Below are 25915 nucleotides of genomic sequence, written 5' to 3' on the forward strand. Positions count from 1 at the left end.
AGCAAGCAAGCAAGCACAGGGAGGGAGAAGAGATACAGATAGGAGAGAGAGAAGGAGGAGAGAGAAAAACTCATTAAAGGAAGAGACTGGATGATAGAAACAGTGATATTATTGTGAGATCATAGCCATAGGATCCTGGTATTTTAAAGTTGGCAGTATTTGAGATCACTGTTATCAGAAAAATAATTGGAAGATCCTTATTGATTTCATAAAATGCACATTTTTTTTCTTTTACTGACCTACTTAATTCTTATACCATAATTTTCTGTTTCTGATCATTTGTCAGTTCTCTGAATTTTTTTGTAGAGTTCTAAAACCAGCCCAGATGGATGGGTAGAAATAGATAGGTTTCTGTATAAATTTATAAATTCTACATTCCTCTATAAATTAGAATTATGAGGTAGGTATGCACTATATTTTACAAGATACATATCACCTAGATGGTACCATTGTGAATGATGGTTATAGTACCTTTATAATTTTTTTTTTTAAAGCAGATTTTAGATTGTGATACACCTGGAAGATTAAATTCCATGAAATACCTCTAACACATCTTTTTTTTTTTTTTTTTTTAAGAAAAAATGTTTTTTTTTTTGTTTTTTTTTTATATAGTTTTAGAGAGAGGGGAAGGGAGAGAGATTGAAACATCAATGAGAGAGGACCTCATCCATAGCTACCTCTGCATGCCCCTACTGGGGATTGAGCCCGAAATGCTGGCATGTGCCCTGATCAGGAACTGAACCAGTCAGTGACCTCCTGGTTCCTGGGTTGATGCTCAACCACTGGGACACACTGGCCAGGCCCTCTAATACCTCTTAAACAAAATATAGCAACCACTCTTCTATTTTCATATTCCATATAGATTAAACATCTGTGAAGGAGAGGGAGGAAACCTAATAAAATAAAATGGGTTTCCCAGTTGTTTTATAGTGATTTGGAAATAACATTTGAGTTATTCAAGTAGTATTCATACATCCATTAATTTCTTAGGTTTTTCATCAAATTTTTATTGAGTGCTTACTATGTAACATAGTAACATAGTAATCAGGGACTGCTGATTGTTTGGACTTCCTCAGCACTCAAAGTACTCAAGGCTTTTTCCTTTTGGAATGAAGAATATTTTTAAGACCCTTTTGACTTTCTTCTTTTTCTGTAATCTCTTAAGTTTCTTACTGATAACTACATGATTCATATCAATTATTTCTGTAAATGTTTTCTGTTACTTGTTGCCTCAAGCAGTGCCTTTCAGGCAAAGGGACGATGTGTTTTATCCAATTGGTAGGAACAGTGGAAATTACTACACAGTAAAGGTTTTCTCATTCACTTTTCTGGGAATGTTGGCATGTTACATATCAGCATAAGGGAATGTACTAATAATTATAGTATTGAGTACTTATTATGTGCCTAGCATTGTTCTAAGCATTTTACATGTATCAATATGTATTTTAACATACTTTATTTTAACATGAATATTTTTGACATGCAGTTTACATGTATTAACTTATAATCCTCATAATAATCCTATGAAGTAAGTATTCATTTTACAGAGGAGGAGTTGAGGCCTAGAACATAGTCTGAAAAAAAAAAGATATGGAGTTAAAGGTTGTTATATAATAAATGCTTCTCATGATATTTCCTTAATACTCTCCTGTAAGAGATTTACTTTAGCATATTAGAGGCTCCGTCAGCAATCCTAAAGAAACATTTGTAAAACACAATGTTTCCCATGCGTGTTTGACCAAAGAATCCTTGCTCACCCAACCCCCCTCCATAACACCTATTAAACCCACAAAATTGGAGTTCTGTGGGACATAAGTTTGGAAAATGGTAGTTAATAGAAATCTTTTAAAACAACTCAAACTTCTTCAAGTCTTACCTATTACTGGTGAATGTAAGTAAGCAGATACATTTATGGGCAAGCATCATTTATGGGCAAGATACAGAAAGTTCATTCTGCTTGTAGCAAAAGCTGAAAAATGTAGGACATCAGTGTTGGGATCTCTGGTTCAGATACAAGGGGAAATACCTTTCGGTTGTGTGGCATCTTCTGTTTGTACATTCTGGGAGGAAGCATGTGGAGCCACCCCTGAGGGGGAAGAGGAAGGTGAGAGGCTACAGTTCACCTCCGGGCAACCTAGGTAGTTGAGACAGTTCAACCCTTTACCCCTCTTCCCCCTAAAAAAATTTAATATGGATAGAGGCCATGGAAGGACTAGATGAGAAGGAACTCTGGAGAGTGTTAGCTAGTAATTGCAAATAATACGAGTCAATGAAAAAAAGGCAGAAAAGAATGTGATATGGGGAGAGAAGTGGCAGAAGAACAGCTTATTGCACTTACAGATCTATTCAGGACCCTGCCTACTTTTTGTTCTTGTCCTATTTCTGAGTTGGTACAGATTACTGTATCTTTTTTTTAAAGTTCTCTTGGCACCTAGCATAGTACTTATTTTCACAGAAGGCATTCAAATAAGTGATGGAATAGTTTGAAAGAGAACTTGGAACAAACAGGACCTCCTCCTTCATATGGTAGAGAAAAGCAAAGCCAAAAATAACTACACGTGCTCGTCGACTTTCACTGGGGTTACATCCCAGTAAACCCATCATAAATTGAAAAGATTGTAAGTTGAGAATGCATTAAATATACCTAATCTAACAAATATCATTGCTTAGCCTAACGTACCTTCGATGTGCTCAGAACACTTATAGTATATTAGCCTACAGTTGGGTGAAATCTTGTTGCCACTGCCCAGCATCACGAGAGAGTATCACATTTTATTAATCTGGAAAAGATCAAAATTCAAAAATCTAAGGACACTTTCTACTGAGTGCATATTGCTTTTGTACCATCGTCATGTTAAAGAAAATCAGTAGTCAGTCCATTATAAGTCACAGACCATCTGTGGTGTCAATAAGAAGATAACAGTAATTTAATACAATGAGACGGAGAAATGATAGAAGAACAGAAACTGCCCTTGTAGCTTGTGTCAGCATTTTGAGAGAAAGTGCTTGACTTTAGGGGAAGCCAGTTGGCTGTCTTTCTAAAGGTTTCAGAGTAATATTACATAGGTGGACTTGCCACAGTCTAGGATCTGACTTTCAACCTTGCAGATTTGGAAATCTGTTTTTTCCAATATCCATAGCATGCCCAGGGGCCTCCTATTCCTTTAGAATTTGCAGTTCTTTTTGCAATGCCTTCGTAGAATGACACGAGGGAACAGAAAATAACTGAATGGTTATGAGAGAGGAGGGGGAAGGAGAGGAGGAGGAGGAATGGTGAGGAGTTCCAGGATTTTCACAGAAGAAGGGAGGAAAAGTATTTTATTAGTTACACCACAGAAAGGTTTTATATTAGGCCATGAACCATATGAGGAAGGCTGTTGAAATAGGAGATGACTCCCTCTCCAAACCTAAGGATTAGGTGGGGCTAGGCATAAAAAATGCAAAGGATGTGCAGTGAGCTTGCCATTGGAGTTTCTTGGTGTTGTGTGTGAACAGTAGTTCTAAGGACAAGGAAGTGCTTCTCTTTAGTGTCTTGAACTGCTGTTAATGAGATATAGTTTATAAGCAGAGAAAGGTTTTAGGAAATGAAGACGAAGACGTGAGCCAGAGTGCCTGATCACAGAGCCTGGACTATCCTTGGGAACGAGAGTGACAATGATGAAGCAGTTTCTGGTGTCCTGTTTTCTGTTTTCGTTTTGTTTCCCCTACGTGGGCAGTCTTGCTGACTCGGGCTTTTTAAATAGTCACACAGGAGAACCGCAGAAGACTCTGCATAGATACACCATTGGAGAAAAGGAATGAAGATTTGAATAAGTGGGGTTCCTCATCCCCCTCTGCCCCCGAATTTGAATTTTTGTTTTTGTTGTTTTGGTGGGGTTTTTAATTCTGAAAAGACAGAAGAAATGAGTAGATGGATTTGTGTTTAACTCGCTGTGCCCATACACTAAGTCTGGTGGAGAAAGAGCCGCTCTGTAAGAGAAGCTGGTTGAAATGGAAAGAGATGCCCAATGGAAAGGACCAGAAGAGAACACAATGGAATTCAAAGCCAAGAGGGGAACATATTTGGGATGATAATACCATTTCCTATTGCCTGTTTTATGTTTGTTGCTGGCAAGGTTTACATGAAGCCCCAAGACAGTAGGTAGTCCTCAGGAGGAAGAATGGACATGGTCATCTCTTATCTGAATACATTCTCACCAAGGGACTGAGTGGGCAAGCACGACTGGAGAGAAATTGAGAGTCTTCATAAGAAGGAGAGCCCTGGCCAGTGTGGCTTGGTTTGTTGGGCGTCCTCCTACGCCCCGGAAGGTTGCTGTGCCCTGAAAGGCTGCTATTCGATTCCCTGTCAGGGCACACACCCAGATTGCAGACTTGATCCCCAGTAGGGGGCACGCAGGAGGCAGCCGATCAGTCGATGTTTCTCTCTCATCAATGTTTCTGTCTCTTCCTCTGCTGTTCTCTCCCCCCGCCCCAATCACTAAAAACATATTTTTTAAAAATATATTTTATTGATTTTTTATAGAGAGGAAGAGAGAGGGATAGAGAGTTAGAAACATCAGTGAGAGAGAATTGTCGATTGGCTGCCTCTTGCACGCCCCCTACTGGGGATGTGCCCACAACCAAGGTACATGTCCTTGACCGGAATCGAACCCGGGACCCTTCAGTCTGCAGGCCGACGCTCTACCACTGAGCCAAACTGGTTTCGGCAAAACGTATTTTTTAAAAGAGGAGTTCAACTAGGCCAGGAGGGGAAAACTAACAGGAAAGATTCTGGAGTTTGTGCTTGTAAAATGCAGATCTATTGTTAACTTAGGTTTATAAAATCTCTTGGTTTTGTGGTAGGACACTAGCAATAATAAGGCAGTGTTGTATTATGTATTTCATTAAAAACCACCAGTCTGTATAGAACTGTGCTGTTCAACATGGTGGCCCCTGCCACATTTCACTACCGGGCACACATACTAAACTGCAGTTCTGAGAAACTTATGTAAAGTTGGAAGTGTGTGTATTGTGTTTTTAAGTTGATTCTGAGGCGTAATTCTATAGGCTGTATGGTTTCTTAGATACCATGTTAAGAAGGACAAAGATTCATGCCAGTTCTAAGACGAGTAAAACGTTGAACTCAACCATACCTGAGAAATTATCATTTGAAAATGTCTCAAAAATAACATGTTAGCTATTCATTTCAGTCTCTACTGCAAAGTTTATATGGTTCTTAACTTTTGGCTGAACTTTGATTTTTGTCATTTTTGCCACTCTGAATTTTTTTTTTTTTAAATATATTTTATTGATTTTGTACAGAGAGGAAGGGAGAGAGATAGAGAGTTAGAATCATCGATGAGAGAGAGTCATCGATCAGCTGCCTCTTGCACACCCCCTACTGGGGATATGCCCGCAACCAAGGTACATGCCCTTGACCGGAATCGAACCCGGGACCCTTCAGTCCCCAAGCCGACGCTCTATCCATTGAGCCAAACCGGTTTCGGCTACCACTCTGAATTTTTAAGCACTTGATTCAGTCACCAATATTGTTCAGCTAAGTCCACACCTATGGAGTAAATAAATGTCAGCCATTTCCCTGAACTTCAGCTTTTACCCCCAAGCATATAGCTCTAAAGAAGACTAGAAAAAGAAGATATTCATAGGCCTTGAAAAATGCTATGATGGTTGTGGTGGAGTGGGCTGTGGGAATTGGCAAGAGGCATTTTTATTTTAATATCACCAGAAATAGACAGCAGTGCAGATTGGCAAAATTGTGAGAGAAGTGAGATAAACAGACTAATTCTATTGGTTCGTTTCCTGGGGGAGAACGTTAACTATGAAGGTAGAATCTTGTTTTAATTATTTTTGGAATAACATGGAAATTTTAAAAATGGAGTTAACAATGTGCCAAGTCTTTTCAGATGCCTGACGAGTAGGATGATGAGTGCTCAGTGTTTCTGTGGGATAATTGTGTAGATGTGGGCTGATAAGTGAGTGTTACTGTTTTGGGGTCTTTTTGTGGAAGAGGCCCACAAGGTCCGCAGGATGCAGGGCAATGAACAGAGATGATGTGACCTTGCGATGTGACTAGATGTCCTCTTTTGTCTACAGTATTTCTTGAAACAATCAGGTTCCAAAGCAGACAGTGCTCCCCTTCCTACATTGGAGATTTGAAAGTAGAACATCTTTTTTTAAAATCACAGGAAAGTTGTAATTTAACCGAATGTTTATTAGCTTGCTGGGTATAGTGGTGGTTGATTTTTAAAAATTAAAAATCAAAAGTTTCTACTAGAAATGACATTATCCAGAATACAGCATCCCATAGTCCAGGGGTCCTCAAACTTTTTAAAGTGGGGGCCAGATCACGGTCCCTCAGAGAGCTGGAGGGCCGGACTATATGAACTACTAATTCCTACTGTAACACCTCGGCTGCGCTCACTGCCCAAAAAACCTGGCGGGCCGGATCAGACTCCTCTGCGGGCCGCATGTGGCCCGCGGGCCGTAGCTTGAAGACCCCTGCCATAGTCTAAGTAGGGGTGTCGAACTCAATCAGAGAAGGGGCCAAAATCTAAAATCCAGCCTAAATCGCGGGCCGAATGGTTTACTGAACAGTCATAAACTGACAATGTCATAAACTGACAGCGGAGTGCAGTGATGACAGCGAGGTGCGGGCCACATTGCAAGGCCTGGCGGGCTGGATTTGGCCCGAGGGCCTTGTGTTTGACACATGTGGTCTAATGCCTCTAAAGAGGCTTTCTCTTTCTGGTCTTATGTCTTCTAGTGCTTTGTAGACCCTGGGCTAAGTTTTTAGTGCTGATTATAGTCTTGTGCTTTTGTAGTTTCATGTGCTTTGTCGGTTTTAGAGTTGGTTGCTATCAAGTTAATTAAGACCACGACCGTCCTCTACCCCTATTCCTGCTCCTGGAATCAAATGCCTAAGTATTCAGTGTGAATTACTAGCTAAGAAAACGTACAACATTTTTGAAGGAGATTAATGGGTTCATGATATTGTCATAAAATTCTACCCAGTTACTTCTATAAAAATCAAAGTGGCACTAGGTGTTACATGGCAATGCCAAAGTAACTTTTGAATATAATTTTAAATACAATTTTCTTACTTTGAAGAACGGTAACGTTTCATTCATTCAGTAAACACATACTAAGAAGCTTTTTTATTGAATGCCTATTTGTGTCAGTATCTGTGCACAGTACTTTAGTCCCCTCCTTAATGCCCACAACCCTTTGAAATGCCCCATTTTATAATAAGGAAACAGGTTTTTAGAGAATTATAATAAGTAACACATTGCCTAAATTCACACAGCAGAGCCAGATTTAAGTCCACACATAGTTGACTCTACCAACCTGTGCTCCTTGTCTGAATACCCCATTCAAAGAAGGGGGTAGGGGTGTGTGCCAAAATGAGCAAGACACAGCCCCAGCTTAAGAGATCAGAAGCTATTCTACCAAATAGATTGTGGAATGAGCCATGTGAGGTTCAGATAAAGAACGTCTAAGTCAGAGTGGAGAGATTACAGTAAATCCTCAATTTTTTGGACTTTGATTTAACAAGCTTCAGATTTAATGGACAAAATTATGCCATATGTGAAAATTAACACACTGTTAATTCTAAAATGCTTTTAACTAAGATTTGCTTATAATTAAATTAACAGGTTTTTTTTGTTATTAGTTAACTGTTTTTAAGAAATTTTAGTGAATAGGCCATATGTTGGAAAAAACATTGTAGTAATTTCACTGACATAAATAAATATTGCATATCTATAATTATCGTTTACATTTTTAAATCCAAGTCACCATTCGTAAACAATGTTTGGTGAATGATTAGCACTTGATCACACGCATCTCGCTTGCTAATTGGTTCTGTTGAATTCTGGTGTGACCGAAGCAGTTTTAATGGCTAGCCAATGTTCCCACGTGCACCAAGCCACACCCGTTTGTTTCCTCAAGGTGCCTGGTGAATGCACGTATTTACTAGACCTATTCAGTAGAAGTTTAAAATTACAGTAATACATATAGATACTTTTCTGTGAAATTAAACCTTTCATACATACTTAATTTTAATTACTCAAGTCTATGTAAGTAAAAATAGGCAACCTCACTAATTTGTCAATTTTTTAACATATGCATTCAGAAAACCTACTTTATTGTATAACAGACTTTGAGCTTTGACAGTCACCCCCCTCACCAGAATTAGTGTATTATATTGGGGTTTTACTGTATTAGGAAAATTGTAGACAATATGGTAATTGAGCCTGGACCTTGAATTTTTCATCTCTATTCTCAACTCTTCAATTTGTGTTTGTATTTGTGTAAAAATTAACTAGCACTTAAGTTGGGAGAAAGGCTTCCAGTTAGAGGAAACAAGTCTTCTATCTGAATTAGCTTTAATTCACCTGGACACATCACTATTGATGGTAATGTGAATTGCTAAATCAGATTATCTGAATAAGTTTGCATGTTTTTCTTGGCACCTCTCTATCTTAATTCTATTCTTAGTGGGCCTATTTTCCTTCCTTTTTAAATTTTTTTTTTTTTTTATTTCACAGAAGGGAGAGGAAGAGAGAGATAGAAACATGAATGATGAGACAGAATCATTGATTGGCTGCTTCCTGCACATCCCCCACTGGGGATTGAGTCCCCGAGCCAGGCATGTGCCCTGACTGGGAATTGCTCGAAGTGAAATTGAATATGATTAGAAAGATTTGAAAATGAGAACAGCTATGCCAAGACCTAGGCCTTACATAAAATTATGATACAAAATACATGAAAAAGTTCCATGAACATAAAAATCAAGGTAAAGTTGCTTCAACATCTTATAATTTAAATTGCACGGAGAGAAACCAAGATGGCGGCATAGGGTAGATAGCTGAATGCAGCCTACCACAATAAATTTGGATTTAGAACTGGAAAACTGGGGAAACATCGTTCTGAAGCGCCGGACGGCTGGCTGAGAGGAGGCTCTACCATCTGGGAAGGAGAAAGAAGGCGTGCTGAACCTCAGGAACTGTGATTCGGCACCAAAAAAAAAAAAAAGAACTGTGAAGGTGCAGAGGTGCAGAGAACTGTGCGCGAAAAGGCGGCTGCCCGACTCCTCTGCCGGCTTGCTTGCGGAGTGCGTAGAGGGCGGGCCGAGTTTGCTACCTGCTTACTCCCTGCGTGTGGAGAGGGCGGACAGCTAATGCACGGCTGGCTTTCTTGTTCGGGAGGAAAACAGAACCACCCTATTTCTCTGATAGACGGCCCCAGACAGGGAGAGGCCAGACTGTCAGGCAGTGGGCAGAGATCTTGGAGGTGTGTGAAGCCAGTGGCCATTACTGCGGGACTCAAACCAAACCCTTGTAGGGAGGGGCTGACCAAAGCTTGTCTGCACCACCCCGAGACTTTGCCCCATCCAAGCAGAGCACAGAAGCCCTTTCAGTGGCTAGCTTTCTCGTTCCCCACGAATAGGACTTTCCTAGGGAGGGACAGACTTGTCTGCGCCTATACCAAAGAGGTGCACGCGCCTGCAACCAATCTTACGGGATTCACTAAGGCTTGTCTGTGCCATCCTGAGACTCCGCCCCATCCAAGTGGAATACAGAAACCCTCCTAGCTGAGACACTTCTGATCCTCATAGCCAATTGGCTTGGAGATCAACACTTCCCAATGATAACAATAACAAGCAAGGCTTAACAACAAGACTGCACACACTGCCCACAAAGGCTACATCAGGACTGTCCACCTCAGGTAACTGGAGGCTGACCCACTGAACCATATAGGACACCTTAGCACACAAAGCCACCCTACCAACTCAGGGCACGGTTATAAGGTTTTTCAAGAATTTCCTAGAAAAGGCTGATAAAATAAACGAGACCTATGAGGATATGAAAAGGGATCAACTAGAAATAAAGAATATATTGTTTGAAATAAAAAAAATATTATACAGAGTCCTAAAAACAGAATGGAAGATCATAAGAATCAAGTCAAAGATTTGGGACACAAAGAGCCAGAGGACACTCCTCCACAGAGCTGGTAGTTCCAGCTCAAGATTGGTTATACCAACTGTTTGTACTATAGAGGCCCGAGTCACTGTAGCTTGAATCATTCGAAAAAAATTTTCTCATTAGCGCTATGTTTGTACAAATTGTTTGGCACAGTGTAATATACTATGTGATGTTTCTGTGGCTCTATCTGCCTGATGAGACTGAAAGCACCTTGAGAGTATACTAATGCTTGTTTTTAATTCCAAAGTGAGTAGCATAAAATCTTGCTCCTAACAAAAGTTTAAAGATAGATGGTTCTCTTTCCGAATCTTGTGATTCATTTATAAACATGTCAATTTAACAGGAAAAGAGTAGTGGATCTAGGCAATGGGATGGTGAGTCTCATGGCTGACACCTGCTCACAGTATGACCTTGCGCGATTACAAATCTGTTATGTCACTTATCAGAGTTGATCTTGCCTTGGTGTAAAACTATACTAAGTATGTAATTGTTACCTAACATTTTTTTCTTTTTTTCAGTAGTTGAAAAGCCTCTTTGTTGTAATTGTTATATTTTACTTTTTTTTTTTTTTTAACAAGTCTCTGGGCCTAGGGATTGATGTTACCAGCAGCTTCCACAAGATGGCAGATCAAACACTTTCCCCCCCATGTTATTAGGTTTCAAACAATTTTTAACACAGTTTTCCTAGGCTTTTAATTATTCTTAAAATCTTTTTATGCTTTTTTCTTTAGGTGGGCGGTATCAAATCGAGAAATGCTTATAGCCCAAAACAGCTCCTTGGAATTTAAGCTACATAGACTGTATTTTATTAGCTTGTTAATGGGTGGAACTACAAATCAGCGAGAGGCATTGCAGTATGCTAAAAATTTTCAGCCATTTGCCCTAAATCATCAAAAAGGTGAGTCTGGAGTCATGTGTTATTAATGTTTGCAATAGGCCTAAAGTCGCCACTGGAATTGAAGCTTACCTTAACTAGATCAATACAAACTTGCTAATAAATGAAAACAATTATAGGTGATAATCACAGAAAAAGCTGTAACGGTATTTAGAACAAAAGTAAGATATTGAAGACTCATAAATGAAAAGTCAGAGACCTTGCAATTTTGGTGATTTCATATTAAACCAAAAGGAGATATGAGAAGGAGTTGAAGTATGCACTTGCTTCCCCGGCCCCTGTGCTATTGTTAGTGCCACAACAAAGTGTTCGGGGTGCACCAGGTGGCAGCAGTTAACTCCCAAGTGTCAGTGTTGGAGAACGGGGTAGTTCTGGGTAGTCAAATATGCGTGATGACTCCTTTTATTATAGCATAAGCAGAGGCCTGGTGCACAAAATTCATGCATGGGGTAGGGTTCTCCAGCCCGACCTGTGCCCTCTCACAGTGCCCAAGCCCTGTGATCTATCTCCCCAAAGAGGTAGGCTGGGGGTCCTGCCTCTGTGCCTCAAGCTCCCTGCCCACCCACGCGCATCCGCTGCGCACGCAGCCTCCTGCTGATGGATTGTTACAGCGTGAGGGCATGATGACCACATGGCTTTCCTTAGTATAGATAATCATCCTCAAGATAATGGTGATTATACTGTGCTAATTATAGTAGTAAAAGAACTGCAAGTTCAACATTTAGTGCTTCCTTTTCCCCCCCGCTTTTCGCTATGTTGTTTCTTTAAGGTGAAGGGAGAAACCCAGCTTAAAGACAAGGATTTTAGAAGGCATCATGCATGAAGTATTTTAGGCTGTCAGTTGGGGCGGGGGGTGGGGAGGGGGTGGTTCTTGCCTTTCTCAGCCTGTTACCTGCAAGCCAGCTCCATTTCAGATGTAATCATTCACCTCTGAATAGCTGCTGCTTGTTTAGACATTCAGGTTTTGATGGGAAGCCTCGTGTACCTGCGACAAGGGATTGAGAACTCGCCGTATGTTCACCTGCTTGACGCGAACCAGTGGGCGGACATCTGTGACATCTTCACGCGGGATGCCTGTGCCCTCCTGGGGCTCTCCGTGGAGTCCCCGCTCAGTGTCAGGTATGGAATGGGCCTGTGACTGAAATGGGCATCACGTTGGCTGGCTGTTCTTAATTAGTCGCCTAGTTTTGATGTTTAAAGCCGAGAGATTGTCTGTCTTTCTGAAAAAGAGTACAGTTGGTATTTAAGAGATGGTCACAATTGACAGGGACAGTTTTAGGGCAGCAGTGGTCTCTGGGTTGACAGTTTTACTGATGGTGCAGGAATGTGGTGAGTTAAACTGCTGGAGCCTTAGCCCAGGTCAGAGCAGTGGCCTCAAAACCCACGTATTCCTCACTCCACACACTTGCAGTTGAGACATGCAGTTTTATATAAGAATGTTCTCGATAAAACATTAAAAATTATTAGTTTTATTAAATCTTGACTTTGAGTACACATCTTTTTAATGTTCTGGGTGACAGAATAAGACGTTCATATAAAACACTTCAGCTTCATGCCAAATGTGATGACTATCCCCAGAAAAAGCACCTGTATGTGGTTTGAGTTTTACATGGAACACAGTTTTTATTTGAAAGACAAACTACAAAATGAACAAAGGGAGCCTGAAACATCAAAGAGAGCAACTGACAGTATCTTTTGCCATAATGATAAAATTCAAGATTTTTAGCTAAAATACCCATTTTTGAAAATTTTTATTATACTGAGCATGACAGCTTTCTGGTACTTAAGGTTGTTTCTGATGAGATTGGTGGTGATATTAATGATTTTGATTTTTTTATATTAGATAATTAGATGAGTTAATACTTTGAAGATCTTAATTCAGTATGATCTTACAAAGCCATTCATTGAGTAAAAATTAATTCTAAGTACCAGACACACCATTGGATTTGAATGTAGCTCAATATAAAAAATTCAGTGATAAGGATTCAGATTCCACAGTACAGTTTACCTTTAAGAAACTACTGCTTGTTGAGTTTTGGTGTGGCATTAAAGAAGAATATCCACAATTATCTGAAAAGCCAATTAGATTACTACATGTCTATTGAGGCTGGATTATTTACTTCAACCAGAAGAACTCTTTGCTACAGAGTAAGTGCAGAGGAAGATTTAAGAATTCAGTTGCTTTCTATTAAACCAGTCAATAGAGATTTATAAAAATGTAGAGCAATGCCACACTTCTCACAGATTAACTTTTAGCTTGGAAATATGGGTTTGGGGTAAGGATGTTATTTTTAGCAGAATAAGTTTATTATTTTTAAATTAATATTTAAAATTTTTATTTTAATTTCTGATATTCTAAATGATGATAGATATAATCCACAAAAACAAATGTTCTTCCATATCTTTTATATTTAAGCATGTAGGGGACCTGAAACCAAAAAGTTTAAGAGCCTGTTTTTTAAAAATAAAATTTTTAGCTCTTCTTTTCATTTAATTCCTCAAGTGATTTAAAAAATATTTTATTGATTTCAGATATGAAGAGAGAGGGAGAAAGAAATAGGAACATCAGTGATGAGAGAGAATCATTGATCAGCTGTCTCCTACATGACCCATACTGGGGATTGAGCCCTAAACCTGGGCATGTGCCCTGACTTGGAATTGAACCCATGACCTCCTGGTTCATTGGTTGGTCCTCAACCAATGAGCCATACTGGCCAGGCTCCTCAAGTGTTTTTAATCCCGTTATATGGCAGGCAATGTGTGGGACACAAAAATAAATAAGGTACGATCTGCGCTCCATAGGGTGTACCATCTGAGTGTAGGAGACACTCATGCAGTTAACTCTAATGCGGGCTGTGCTGCAGGCCAGGTTGTCTGGGGAACAGACTGCAGTGGGTGGAGATTGACATGAAGAAGGTTATTGGCATTGGCCCTGTAGGGGGCTGAAAGCAGCACAGGATTAGGAAAGACTAGGAAGAGGAAAAGTTGAGACGTATGTGATGCAGGCTAACCAAAGGCCTCAGCCCATCCTTGAGGAGCTCGGGGCTCGGGAGGCCTGTGGGGTTGGCCCAAATTGGGACAGCAGGGCTGGGCGTTGGTATCCATGCAGAGCATTCATCAGGTATGACCCTAGTCTGGTGGCTTTCTTCAGCTCAGGACAGTCCTGAAGAGGGACAGATGAGAACTGACTGCCAACACTTGTGCCCTAAACGGGTGACCTGGGTCTAGAAGGAACAATGTAAGGAAATGTCCTAAAATGTCATTAATGTTAGGAGTGTCATTAATGACTGATAGGTAGGGCCCATTAAATCGGGTGGTTCTGTAAAATTTAAAACCTATTTATATGTGTATGTGCACACACACACACCGATTTAGCAGAGCAGAGGGCTCTGTGCCCTGCCCAGTGCCAGGCCCTCTGCACACAGAGTCTGGAGGAATTGACATTTCTGGGACCAAGCTGTCTGGCACTGGCCTGGCATTGACATTTCCTCTTCTGTCTCCCAGTTTCTCAGCAGGTTGCGTGGCGCTGCCAGCTTTAATTAACATTAAAGCTGTGATTGAGCAGAGGCAGTGCACTGGAGTTTGGAACCAGAAAGATGAATTGCCCGTGAGTTCCATTTTCTCTTGATTATTAACCTTTCCTGCCATTAGAAGAATGTGAATGTTAAGGGTTTAGAATGCCAGTCTTGCCTTTTAACTGGGGAACATTATTGTAGCCATTTGACAGGGATGCTTTTATGCATATGGTGACATGATTAAACAATAGACATGGGAGCACGTATGTTTTGGAGGCACTGGAGGAGTTTTCTTAAAATGTTACTTTGGCAGTGAAAGCTAACGAAGGCCTGGCCGGTGTGGCTGGGTGGTTGGGCATTGTCCCAGGCACCTAAAGGTCGCTACGTACTTCAGTTCCCTGTCAGGGCACATACCCGGGTTTTGAGCTCGATCTCTGGTGGGGGGTCTTGCAGGAGGCAGTGGATTGATGTTATGCTCTCATATCAGTGTTTTCTCTCTTCTCCCTTCCCCTCTCTAAAAATCAGTAAACGATTCTTTAAAAAAGAAAGCTAACGAAGGAGACTTGGAAGCCGGGAGGGTGGGATATACTGTGCATGCCGTGCAGTCTGCACATGGCAAACCACTGGTGCCACAGTTTTTTTAAAAATCTAAGAGCAGTGAGTCCTTTTGACTGGGTTTAGTGGTTATATTTTTCTAATACCATTTGAAGTAAGCACATAGCTATTAAATTAACGGTCGGCCTGTGACAGCAGCAGTCCTCAGTGGCCCTCCAGTGCCGTGTGGCCTGCTGCCTGGAGCAGGCCGTGGTTTTAAGCCTCCGTTTTAGTCCCTCGCCAGCTTTCCACCTTCCCCAAGTAGTTTCTCCATCTCTAAAACGGGGACTGTCCTTCTCTCTTGGGACTATTAAAGGCTAGAGCCAACTTAGACATACTTAGAATAACACGGTACACATAGTAGGTACTCAGGTTTTGCCTACAGGGGGTGACAAAGGTCACTGTAGTGGTATTTCCATCAGGCCTCTGACAGACACTACAACTTTGGGATTGCTCCTGCATGGTTCTGTCACAGACCCTGAAGGGCCAACGTGCTTTGGCTTTGGTCTGTTTTCTGCCACACCTGTGCGCAGGTTTATCTGCAGTTGCCCTGTTCTTGCAGCTGGTTACTGTTGGTTGGTTGACCAGCTTCTCCTCGGAGATCTGGTTTGACTTGAAGCACAGGTGCATCCCCGGCCCTGCATGTGGCCAGGGCACCAGCAGCGCTGCCCCTGTTTGACTGCTGCATGTTTGAGCAAGAGAAGAGAACTGAGCTTTCGCTTGCTTTGCTGAGGCAAGTGCCGCAGGACTCTGGCAGTTTCCCGGTTACCTGTACGCACCTCTGATGCTCGTGCGCTAGGAAAGAGCCTGCGAGGTCTGAGTTCCCTCACGCCTGGGCAGCAGGGTAATGCCGCGCTGGGAAGTGATGATCTGGCCATTTTTCCTCCGGATTCTTCTGCTACGCTTTGCCAACTTTCTTGAAAGAGTCTGGGTAATAGACTTCTATACTGATAGCCATTGTCGATTTAGAAGGAAAGAAAACAGGATTACCATTTGTAGAGCCCCTGCCATGTACCAACCACAGTTAGGTAATTTCATAGCTTTTGTTTGTTTTGTTCACTGCAAAGAGCAACAGTTGGGCTGTGATTGTGAAAAGTCCTGCTGACCTTTAGCTTCAAGCCTTAGTTGCAGGTGGTTTCTCTGGGCTGTTCTACACAAAACACGGGAAACTTGGATCTGAAGCTCACACGGAAGCAAACCATGTTTAGCTTGCTTTTAAAGAACGAATACACTGAATTTTATCACCTAGCTAAGTGTGCTGCAAAACAGGCTTTCTGATGGGTTTTACTGTTAGGTGTACCTAATGAATTTTCAAGAGTGTTTAACTTCTAGAATTGATTTGCCTTTAACTCTTAACTCTCAGACATCAGATTATTTTAAAAGTAGTGTTAGCCCTAACCGGTTTGGCTCAATGGATGGAGCATCAGCCTGTGGACTGAAAGGTCCCAGTTTCGATTCCAATCAAGGGCATATACCTTGGTCCCAGTAGGAGGTATGCAGGAGGCAGCTGATCGATGTTTCTCTGTCATCGATGTTTCTCTCTATCCCTCTCTTACTCTCTGTAAAAAAATCACTAAGATATATTTTTTAAAAAGTAGTGCTATATATAATTTAGTAGTAAAAAGGGAAGCATTTTCTCAGTCCATTGAGATTTTGCTTCCCTACCATTGTCATCATTTTGGCTCAAATAAACTCATAAAAATTCCATGAAAAAGGTAATTTTGAAGGTTACTGTAGAATCATGAATACTGCTGGAATCCCTAAGAGTGTCCCTCGAGTTGAGGAGTGTTGTGAAAGGCGCAATCAGAGGAGTAGGTGTTCTCGGTGCCCCTGGCTGCACAGTGCACACTCATGTGAAGATGTCCTGAGCCGTGACGAGCCTTTCACTTTTCCTGAACAGATTGAAGTGGACCTCGGTAAGAAGTGCTGGTATCACTCCATATTCGCCTGTCCCATTCTTCGTCAGCAAACAACAGATAGCAACCCACCCATGAAATTGGTCTGCGGTCATATCATATCAAGAGATGCCCTGAATAAAATGTTTAATGGTAGCAAGTAAGTGTCTGACTTTTTAAACGTTATGAAAATGTTTCTTTTGTACCTTAGTGGGAAGCGGAGTGATGAGGATGAGTAAGTGTTGCTAGAATTTAAAAGTAAATAAATTTTGTAAGTACTCATTTGGCACAGTGGGTAGAGTCTATTTTTTTTTCTTTCTTTTTTTTTTTTTTTTGTCAGTCTTTTTGATTTGTTGATGAGTTTGGTGACCAGATTTATAAGCATGGTCTTGAAGGCCTTTTGGGTAGGCGATACAAGGTCAGCTCCTCTTCCCCCTTTTACGCAGATGGCAGCATGGAGCATAGTTTGTACTGTTCTGTCAGTGTTGGGTCCTGGAGATCTTACAGATGCTTCAGAAAGAGTCCTCATTCTCTCTTTTAAACTGCAGATTAATCTACCCTCTGGAAATAATGATCGTGAAACCAGTTCCTTATCGATGGGCTTTAACTTTTGTTATAGTAAAGTGAATTACCTTCTCTGTGTTCTGTAGATAAATTCATAGAATTGAAATTGCTGATTCAAAGGGTATATGATTATACTTTGTATAGATTATGAGCCCAACTTCTTATTAAAAACATTTCAAAAGCTTATTTCTAGCGTGGGCAGCTGGAAAATTGTTCACTGGAGTTTATTTCAGACCCATTGTGGTAAAGTCTTTCTTTAAGAGGAGGCCCTGGCATGCAAAACAGGCACTTGTGCCCTTCCCAGACCATGCAGCCATGCTGGCTGTGTGCCCACTGCAGGGCATGTCAGCTGCTCTGTAGGCTCAGCAGCTGGCATTAGGTTTGCTGCACTTGAGTGGGCTGTATGGCCAATACATTTGAAACTCATTTGGAGACAGGGGCAGCCTAAAACTTAGAGAAGAAAAAATGGATTTACTTCTGAAAATTCCCAGAACAGTTGTCTTTTCTTTGTTTACAAAACAGTTTTTACTGATTTCCACTGAAGAAGAGCCTTTCAGTTAAGGGTGTGGCTTAGGTGGAATTTATTTGTGACCTTCCACAGATTGGCTGTTATATTAAGGGAAAGCATAGCTCACCCTCAAAACACAGACACGTTTGTGGGTTTGTGTGTCAGTCTGTGTGTATGTAATTGTTAGAAAGACTGTATAATGTGTTAAAGTGAATGCTCAGTGCTGATCCTGTTCCCTCATTCAGTGTTTTTTTTTTCTTCCCCTCTTCTCTTTAGATTAAAGTGTCCGTATTGTCCAATGGAACAAAGCCCAGGAGATGCCAAACAGATATTTTTCTGAAGAAATAATTTTAATTTGCAGTTTGTAAGTGAAACTGAATTGTGGGTGCATTTCAGAAGAGAATGTTCCATTTAATGCAGCTAACCAAGGACTCCCGTGTTTATATAAGCTACTGCTCCAAAAACTTTGCCAACGTTTTAGTGCACACACTGAGGGAGTGCTCCAGACGGATATTATCATAGGGCTTTATTATATTCTTGGTCTTTATTTCTGATCAAGTGACTACACCAGCAGTTGTCATTCAATGCAGGTTTTTGTACTTAATTATATGGTGATTTTTTTACTTTTTAAGAGCAGAACCAGAAATTGACCTCCCTGCCATGTGATTAGTATTTTTCCTGCTTTTACTTTTGTCATTTTCTTGATAATTGTAAGCTTTGGGAATGTTTGTGAAGAAGTTTTATTTCCTGTTAATGTGTACATAATTAAATGACAATGCTTCAGAAAAAGTTTGAAAAACTGAATTGTGGCTATGAAACTAATTCGTGCTTTTTTTTTTTTTTTTTTTTTTTTTTTTTTGCTTAAGGAAGAAAGCTGTGATAGATTTCAAGTTTGCTTTTTGATCTTTTTCTCTGCTCCTGTTCTCACTGAAAAGTCAGCAGACCTGCATTTGAGTTCTGCTGGTGGCCTGGCTGCCTGTTTTTAAAATCCCAACATGAATTTAACAGATTGGTGTGAGAAGTCTTCCGCTAGAATGAAGTGGAAGGAGCACTATTGTTTCTATGCTTTTATTGCCAAGAGGTGCTTGTTTTAAGTGTGTTCAATAAAATGAAATTCTGAAGTTAGAAGTGTTAAGTTGATATTTGCTCTCTTGGTCTTAGTAGCCCTGTGCTCTGAGATTTGCCTTCAGGACTTGGCCGTCCATTGCATTTGTATACCATGCAGACACAGTATTGTGTATGTGTGTGCAGATGTGCACCAGCATCGAACATTGTGCATCTGGAAGGGGAGAAGCATGTTCCAGTCCTCAAATGCAGCCACCAGAGTCATTACTTTAAATCCTTAGAGTTAGAATCTAGTGAATTTTCTGTAGTGCAGAATATGCTCATTGCTGTTTTTGTATTTGAATAGCATACTGTTCAAGGCCTCTCCTGCGGTGTGTATCATCTCATTGACTGTGAACCTGTATATTATTCTGATGGATACACAATGACCTTTTCTCTTGTGAAGTATCTTCATTTAATGCACTACCCAGAAATAGCCATGTGTAAGAGTCTCGGTATGGTGAACTACCTGGAAAAGACTTCTGAGGACATAATTCTGACAAACCTGTTATTTTACTTCATTATAAGAAGAATGTTATATGGATATCACCAAATATTTTGCAACTTTATTTCATCTGACATGGAACTGAACATCAGTATAGGAAAACTTTCATGAGAAAACGAAAAAAGAAGAAAACAAGCAAAGAGAACGACGACACGTCACTTTTCAAACTACAGATTGACTTGGATTGGGGGTAAGGGGGGCAGATTTGGTGCTACGTTGATTGGAGGGCAGCAGCACTTGCAGTAACACACCAGCCTGGCTGGTTTGTCTTGCAGTGCGTACCTTGGACAGTGGGTTTTGTTTATAAAGTCGGGGTACCACAGAAAGCCCTTGCCTGACTGACGTGTGGCCAGGCGGGCGGAGGGCTCCTGTGTGCTTTGTAGAGGAGCCAGGAATCGCGCTTAGTCTGCTCAGGTTCTTGCTTTGTTCAACCCGAATCTTAGCCCCACAGCAACTTGCGCCGTGTTTCTGCTTTCCTGTTACAGCCTCTCTAGCGTCCCCTTCTCTCCGCTAACACAGTGAAGGAGGAGAGCGGGGAGAAGCTCCTTGGACTCCAAAAGAAGGTAGAAAATTCAAGGCAATCCTCTGGTTGAGGATGTAAAACTGGTTTATTTTTTCTTTTAACTTAAAACCCAGGGTGTCTTTTTTTGTTTGTTTAGCTTTTCTAGGCCAGACTTAGCTTTATTCTCACCTACCATCTCAAGACACCTACGTGGCATTTAGGCTTCACGCGAGGTTTGAACAGTACAGACACCTTGCTCCGGAGGCTGGTGGTGAATATTTTTGGCAGCCAGAGACTCAGTTGTCTCAGGCCACTTTCAGGGACAAAAGCCAGAGCTCTGCTTTGTCCCTCGCCCAGTGCTGGGAATCCTGTTGACAGTTTCTGTGCAAGGTCCTTGTAAGGGTTAGGGCCAAAAATGTGAAACTCTTGACCTGATTATTTAACGTGAAAATTATGTGTTGTGATCCTTAACTAAATGCATGGACTTAACATGTACTGGTGACTAAATGTGAAGGAGAGGTGGCCCTGAAGAGGCCAGATCTTAACCAAAGATACTGAAACACAGTATGCTGTCCTTCCTACGCCAGGATCACCTTCACCAGAGCGGCAGCACCATGTCACCTGGGCTGCGGAGGCCAGCGCGGCTGGAGGGCGCCCCTCGCCACGCTCTGCCTTCCACTTGCAAAAGGTCACAATAGCACCAAGGTTTCTTACATCAGACTCTTTAAAATGATGTACATTGCAAACCATTTCAGAGTGGTGGCTTAAACTCCTGTAGGAGCCATTTCCATTCATCAGTCATGGACTGTGCTTATCCAGTAAAACCTTACTAGGTCCTTAGAGTCTGCTTTAGCCAGAGCATCAGTGCTTCCTGGTACGCCTGAAGCGCAGTGGCTGAAGTTGTCTTTCAATCTCCTTTCTCGGTGGTGTGATCACCACAGATGCCATTTCTGTTGTTTTAATGGTGATAATGTGAGACTTCTAATACATAAATGAACGGGTATGGGTGCCTCTTGATTTTAAAATTTTGAAGAGCCACCTCACATTCATAGGATGTGTGAGTATTTTATGAGTGTATGAACATTTAATTGAAAATAAGAAAATTATGAAGCCAGTCTTTTGTTTTGATTTTTCTGAAGCAGCTGTGTATGCAGAGACACTAGGCCCCACACCAGGTTTGTGGGCAACGAGGATCCTTTTTTTGTGTCCGGGAGTCCCACAGGTCATGCCGCTGGCGTTCAGATGCTTTGTGCTGTGAGTCATTTCCGCCTCAGTGATTGCAGCTTCGGGATGGTAGAGACTCCGGAAACCAAGAACTCTTGGTCACCTGAACAAGGCAAGCTGCTGGTAGGCGTTAGCCCTCTGGCTTTTCAACTCAACCTCTGACTGAGTGGACGGCCAGCCAAGCTGGTCACTGTTCTTAGTCAGAAGACTCAGGTTATTTTCAGGGAAGACGTGGAGGCATGATTTGGTTAAATTCATCAGTAGGATGTGTAAGGTAAAGACACAAACCAAATATCTCTCATTACTTAACTACATTCTTTGGTAACACTAGAATGCTATGGCCGGCCGTGAGGAAGTGTAAGTTAGCAAGGACACTCACCTCGGTACTTCATGAGCCTGGCCAGCTGTGGGGGGTTTATGTGGTACAATAGTGTTTGCCACAAGCAGGTACAAACTTCATGGACTGTGCATTGAACTATAATTGAGTAGATACCAAAAATAGAATGACAAATGTATTTTAATAGCAGATGAGGCAACTAGTTGTAGGGCGAGTTTTCCACTGTGGATTTTACTTCTACACAATAGGGAGAGAAAACAACGTTTTGTTTTCAGGACATTTCCCTCTGCAGTTCCCACCGTAGTGAATAGCTTCACTTACTTCCAAAGAGGCAAAAGCAGCTGGAACCGACTTAATAGCACATGCTTTGTTCCACGTTATGGGTGAGGACCTACTCTATTTCAGCAGCCACGGAACATTCTCCAACGAGGCAGACGTGGGGTTCGCTAGGACTTAGTGCCTGATCTTTTCTTTTGGGAAGGGTGGGCGTGAATGTGCGGGGGATGGGAGGGAAGCAGGAAAAACAAAGGGGCGTGTGAGTGAGTGTGCATGTCTCTGAAATTCACCACGGCCCCCGCCTGTGTCTAGCGAGGAACAGGTATTTAATGTATTTTGCTCACGACTGCAGTGTGCATGTTTCCCCCTCCACCCTCCATGTTCTCTAACTTACACTAAAAGGACTCATCAAATCATCTTGTCCAGATGGCTCAGGATTGTATTTCTTTTGCTTACCCTGTGCTCTTGGGTTCTATAGTATTTCTATAATTATGTAACAAGAATAGTGTTGCACTGTAATCTATTATATAGAGCTATATGTATGGAAAATTTTGATCAGTTTTTTAAGCAATGTATCCTGTTTGCAAAGGCACAAAAAAGTTGCATATTATAGACAATAGGCAATAAAGCTAATAATAAACCTTATTTAACACAAACCATATTCATATTCTCGGTTCATTTGATTTTGGAAAAAGCCATCCATTAGCATATCCAGTAGTTCAGGGATTTCATTTTAACTTAAAAAGTTCTAATTTGTTTATAAGTTTCAAACAGTTTTGGGAACTATAAGAAATACGTTGTTAATGTGTGTATTTTTATATCAATCACATGACTTCTGTGTGTATTTTTTAAAATTAAAGAAATAGACATTTAAAAAATCTTATGGAACCAGTTTGTATACATATGAAAGAGGTATGAGGGAGGGGAGTGTGCAGGTGCCATGGTGAGAAGAGAGCATTGCTGAATGCCTTTGCTGAGGGGCTGCATATAAAGAATTTAAGATATCTTGTCACCATCTCATCCTGTTTTTTATCACTAGCCGTGTGAGGAGAGGATCTCTAAGTATGTGGTTACCTTAGTGATTCCACAAACACGCACACTGGAGGGTCAGGGCCCCACCCGCCCTCTGACCAGAGTGATAAGGCCTAACTCTCTGTCCAGGCTGTGGAGGAGGGGGCTAACCCTCGGCGTGGCCGGCGAGGGACAGAGGCTGAGCTGTCCCTCCTACTCAGTGACAAGCTAAGGGTAAGAAACGGAATACCCTGTGGTGCTTTGGTATTTGGAGACAGTGGCTCAAGTAGTCTAGACAAGGCCTGGCAGGACGGACCAAAGGTCCCACCGCCTGTCCCTGCAGCACGTGGGCTCCCTGGGGCTCCAGGCTGCTCCTAGCAGCAGGGGGATCACCTGGGAGCTCAGCCCATTTGCAGATGCAGATGCTGAATCAGACCCCATGTTTGTGAGCGAACTGGTTTGCCCTCAAGGAGCCTCCTGGTGGTTCCTGTTTTATGAAGTATCCTCCCTCTTAAATGTGGAAGAAGGGTCACACGTACTGCCCACGAGGAGTACATGTTTTCCCTTCTCTAGATGACCAAGTCCCGGGCCATCAAGAAAAGTTAAATTTAGTGTACTCTGAGAAAAGTTTCAGAGCACAGTTATTTTTAAAACCGGTGCATTTCTTTGAGCATCTAGGTAATTGAAGTGTTATATTTGCAGCATGACAAAATGTATTCCCCCCCACCTCTAAAATGGAGGATGAGCACCAGAGGTGTAAAGTAATAGAATTTTGTAATGGCAAAATAAAGACTGAAAATGCACCTAAGATAAATCTGTGGTGCACTCTGATATTTTCCAACTCTCCTATGTAATGCTCATCAAGACTGAATTGATTTTCATGACTCACTAATGGGTCAAGATCCAGTTTTAAAAACCTTGCATTAGGGGACAATGATGAAATGATCCATTCACAAAGCTACTTTGAATCTCTGTCAACATATGTGTGAAAGTATTTTTTTTTTTAAGGCTCCTGTGAGTCTACTATGCTAGTAAATATAATATATCCAAACATCAGAAGTATTGTTTATGCAAGAGCTGCTTTATGTCAAGAATTCTAGTGCTTCCTCCTAGCTTAGAAAAGTGTGAAGTGCTTCATGCTAAATACTGGTTTAGGGCCAGTGGTCGGCAAACTCATTAGTCAACAGCCAAATATCAACGGTACAACGATGGAAATTTCTTTTGAGAGCCAAAGTTTTAAAATTTCTTCAAAATAGACTCTTCCCATTTTGTGGAAGAGACACACTCAAGGGGCCAAAGAGCCACGTGTGACTCGTGAGCCACAGTTTGCCTACCACGGGGTTAGGCAATAGAATCCCTTAGTTAAATAACTTGAATGTGTGTATGTTGAGTGCAGAACATATGGCACCTTCAGTGATGTGACCAGATTGTTTTTTAAGGGCCTTCTGATCATAACTTCCAGGCAGGAAGAAGGGAGTGGAAATAGAATAACCTTCCAATAGAGTTAGCCCCTTTGAAGAGTCTTTCCTGGAGGCTCCACCCAGGGATTTAATTGCCACATTTGGCTGCAAAGAAGTCTGGGAAATGTAGTCTTTGGGCACATTGCCACCGTAATAAAATGAATGTTCTGTTAGTAAGAAGAAGGGAAGAATGATTCTTAGCAAAGCGACTTTCAGTCTTTGCCACATTTAAATATGCATCTCATCCATGAAACATGACATTTCATTCATAGAAGTCCATGCAGCTTTCCACCTGCCCTCAGATAAACAAATGATGTTAGCTCACTGACATGTCTCCAGCTGCATTTCTTAGACCCAAGTGGTATTCGTGTTAGAAGGAGGTGCCTTGGCCTAACTTCTGACAGGACCCCTACTCTACTCTTGCTCCAGAATATACTTCTTTCTATTTGATTTCACTTCTGGTACTGACCTTGGTTCTCTATCTGGATTGCATAGGTTAAAAGTATCTTTGTTTTTGAGGTGCTTATATATTTTTAGAGAATTTTAAAATGTTTTGCCTAATTTTAAAAATTAAAAACAGACTATAAAATGCTCAATATAGCAGAGCTACAGTGAAAATAGTATAGAATTTGGTCTATGGGACTGAGGATGAAAAAGGGACCACATACTAAACCTGACAAGCTCAGGAGAGGCCTGCATGGTAAGCCTTATAAATCCAGAGACTGAAAGTAACCTCAGGGGTGGTCTGAACACGAAATTCCTAACTAAAAGCAGATCATGGGGGGAGGTCACACCCTGGGCCTGTAGTTTTCTTGACAAAAGTCAGTCTTTACCTTTGAAGTTCTCTATTGTCTTTGTGCCTCTAAGATGGCATAACTTTGAAAGGTTCAAGTAATCTTTCCCAGATCTCTCAGGCACAACCACCAGCACCAGAGCACGCAAACGCATTGCTATCTTGTTGCCCACATGCCATCTCTCTGTGCTGCAAATGCTAACTGTCCTTAGTGTGAAAGAAGTGTGTTTCTCTCTGTTTTACTCTTTGTCCAGTCTCAGAGATTTCCCCACTTTGCTTTCTTCCACCTCCTTAATCTACCATCAATGACTCTCATGTAATTCTCTGTACATCTCCTCCTTTGATTCTAATGTATAAAATAAGCTGTACAACTGCCATTTTGGGGGAGCATTTTCTCAATCCATTGTCTTCAGTTTGGCTCAAATTAACTCTTCAAGGACTTCTTGAGCTGGATTTTTTTAAATCGACCTTTACTTGCATAGTCAGCAGGATTCCAGCGAAGCTCACCCAGGATCACCCTGAGGACCCAGACCCCATGCTGGGTAACCAGCCAGGGCCCAGCTCTGGCTTCAGGATTTACTCTGCTTGTGGAAGAGTCCGACTTCATTTGAGCTGTTCTTAGAAAACCCTCCAGGTGGCACTAAAGCTTAGGAGTTGAAATAGGCAGCTGCTTTTAATTTCTGCTTTTTAATTCTAACTGCTTACTGGGAGTCTTGAATAAGTCCTTTTGCTGGATAAACTAAGAGTCC

The 25915-nt window shown here is 41.4% G+C and overlaps 1 protein-coding gene across 3 annotated transcripts in view; it reads left to right on the forward strand.

The window, feature by feature from the left end:
- RMND5A (required for meiotic nuclear division 5 homolog A) overlaps positions 1-22563 on the forward strand; it is a 55758-nt gene extending 33195 nt beyond the window's left edge. Inside the window, exons 5-10 of one of the 3 annotated variants that reach the window (XM_084900263.1) lie at positions 10715-10881; positions 11832-11997; positions 14383-14485; positions 16888-17042; positions 18231-18318; positions 18821-22563. In XM_084900263.1, the coding sequence (XP_084756389.1) occupies positions 10715-10881; positions 11832-11997; positions 14383-14485; positions 16888-17042; positions 18231-18294 (655 nt within the window). In that variant the 3' untranslated portion in view covers positions 18295-18318; positions 18821-22563. The remainder of the gene's footprint in view (positions 1-10714; positions 10882-11831; positions 11998-14382; positions 14486-16887; positions 17043-18230; positions 18319-18820) is intronic. The other 2 variants (XM_084900264.1, XM_084900265.1) reach the window with 2 other exon arrangements.
- Positions 22564-25915: the final 3352 nt, after the last annotated feature.

Source organism: Pipistrellus hanaki, assembly GCF_964339955.1.
Source record: "Pipistrellus hanaki genome assembly, chromosome: 12".
In the NCBI taxonomy this organism is placed as follows: domain Eukaryota; kingdom Metazoa; phylum Chordata; class Mammalia; order Chiroptera; family Vespertilionidae; genus Pipistrellus; species Pipistrellus hanaki.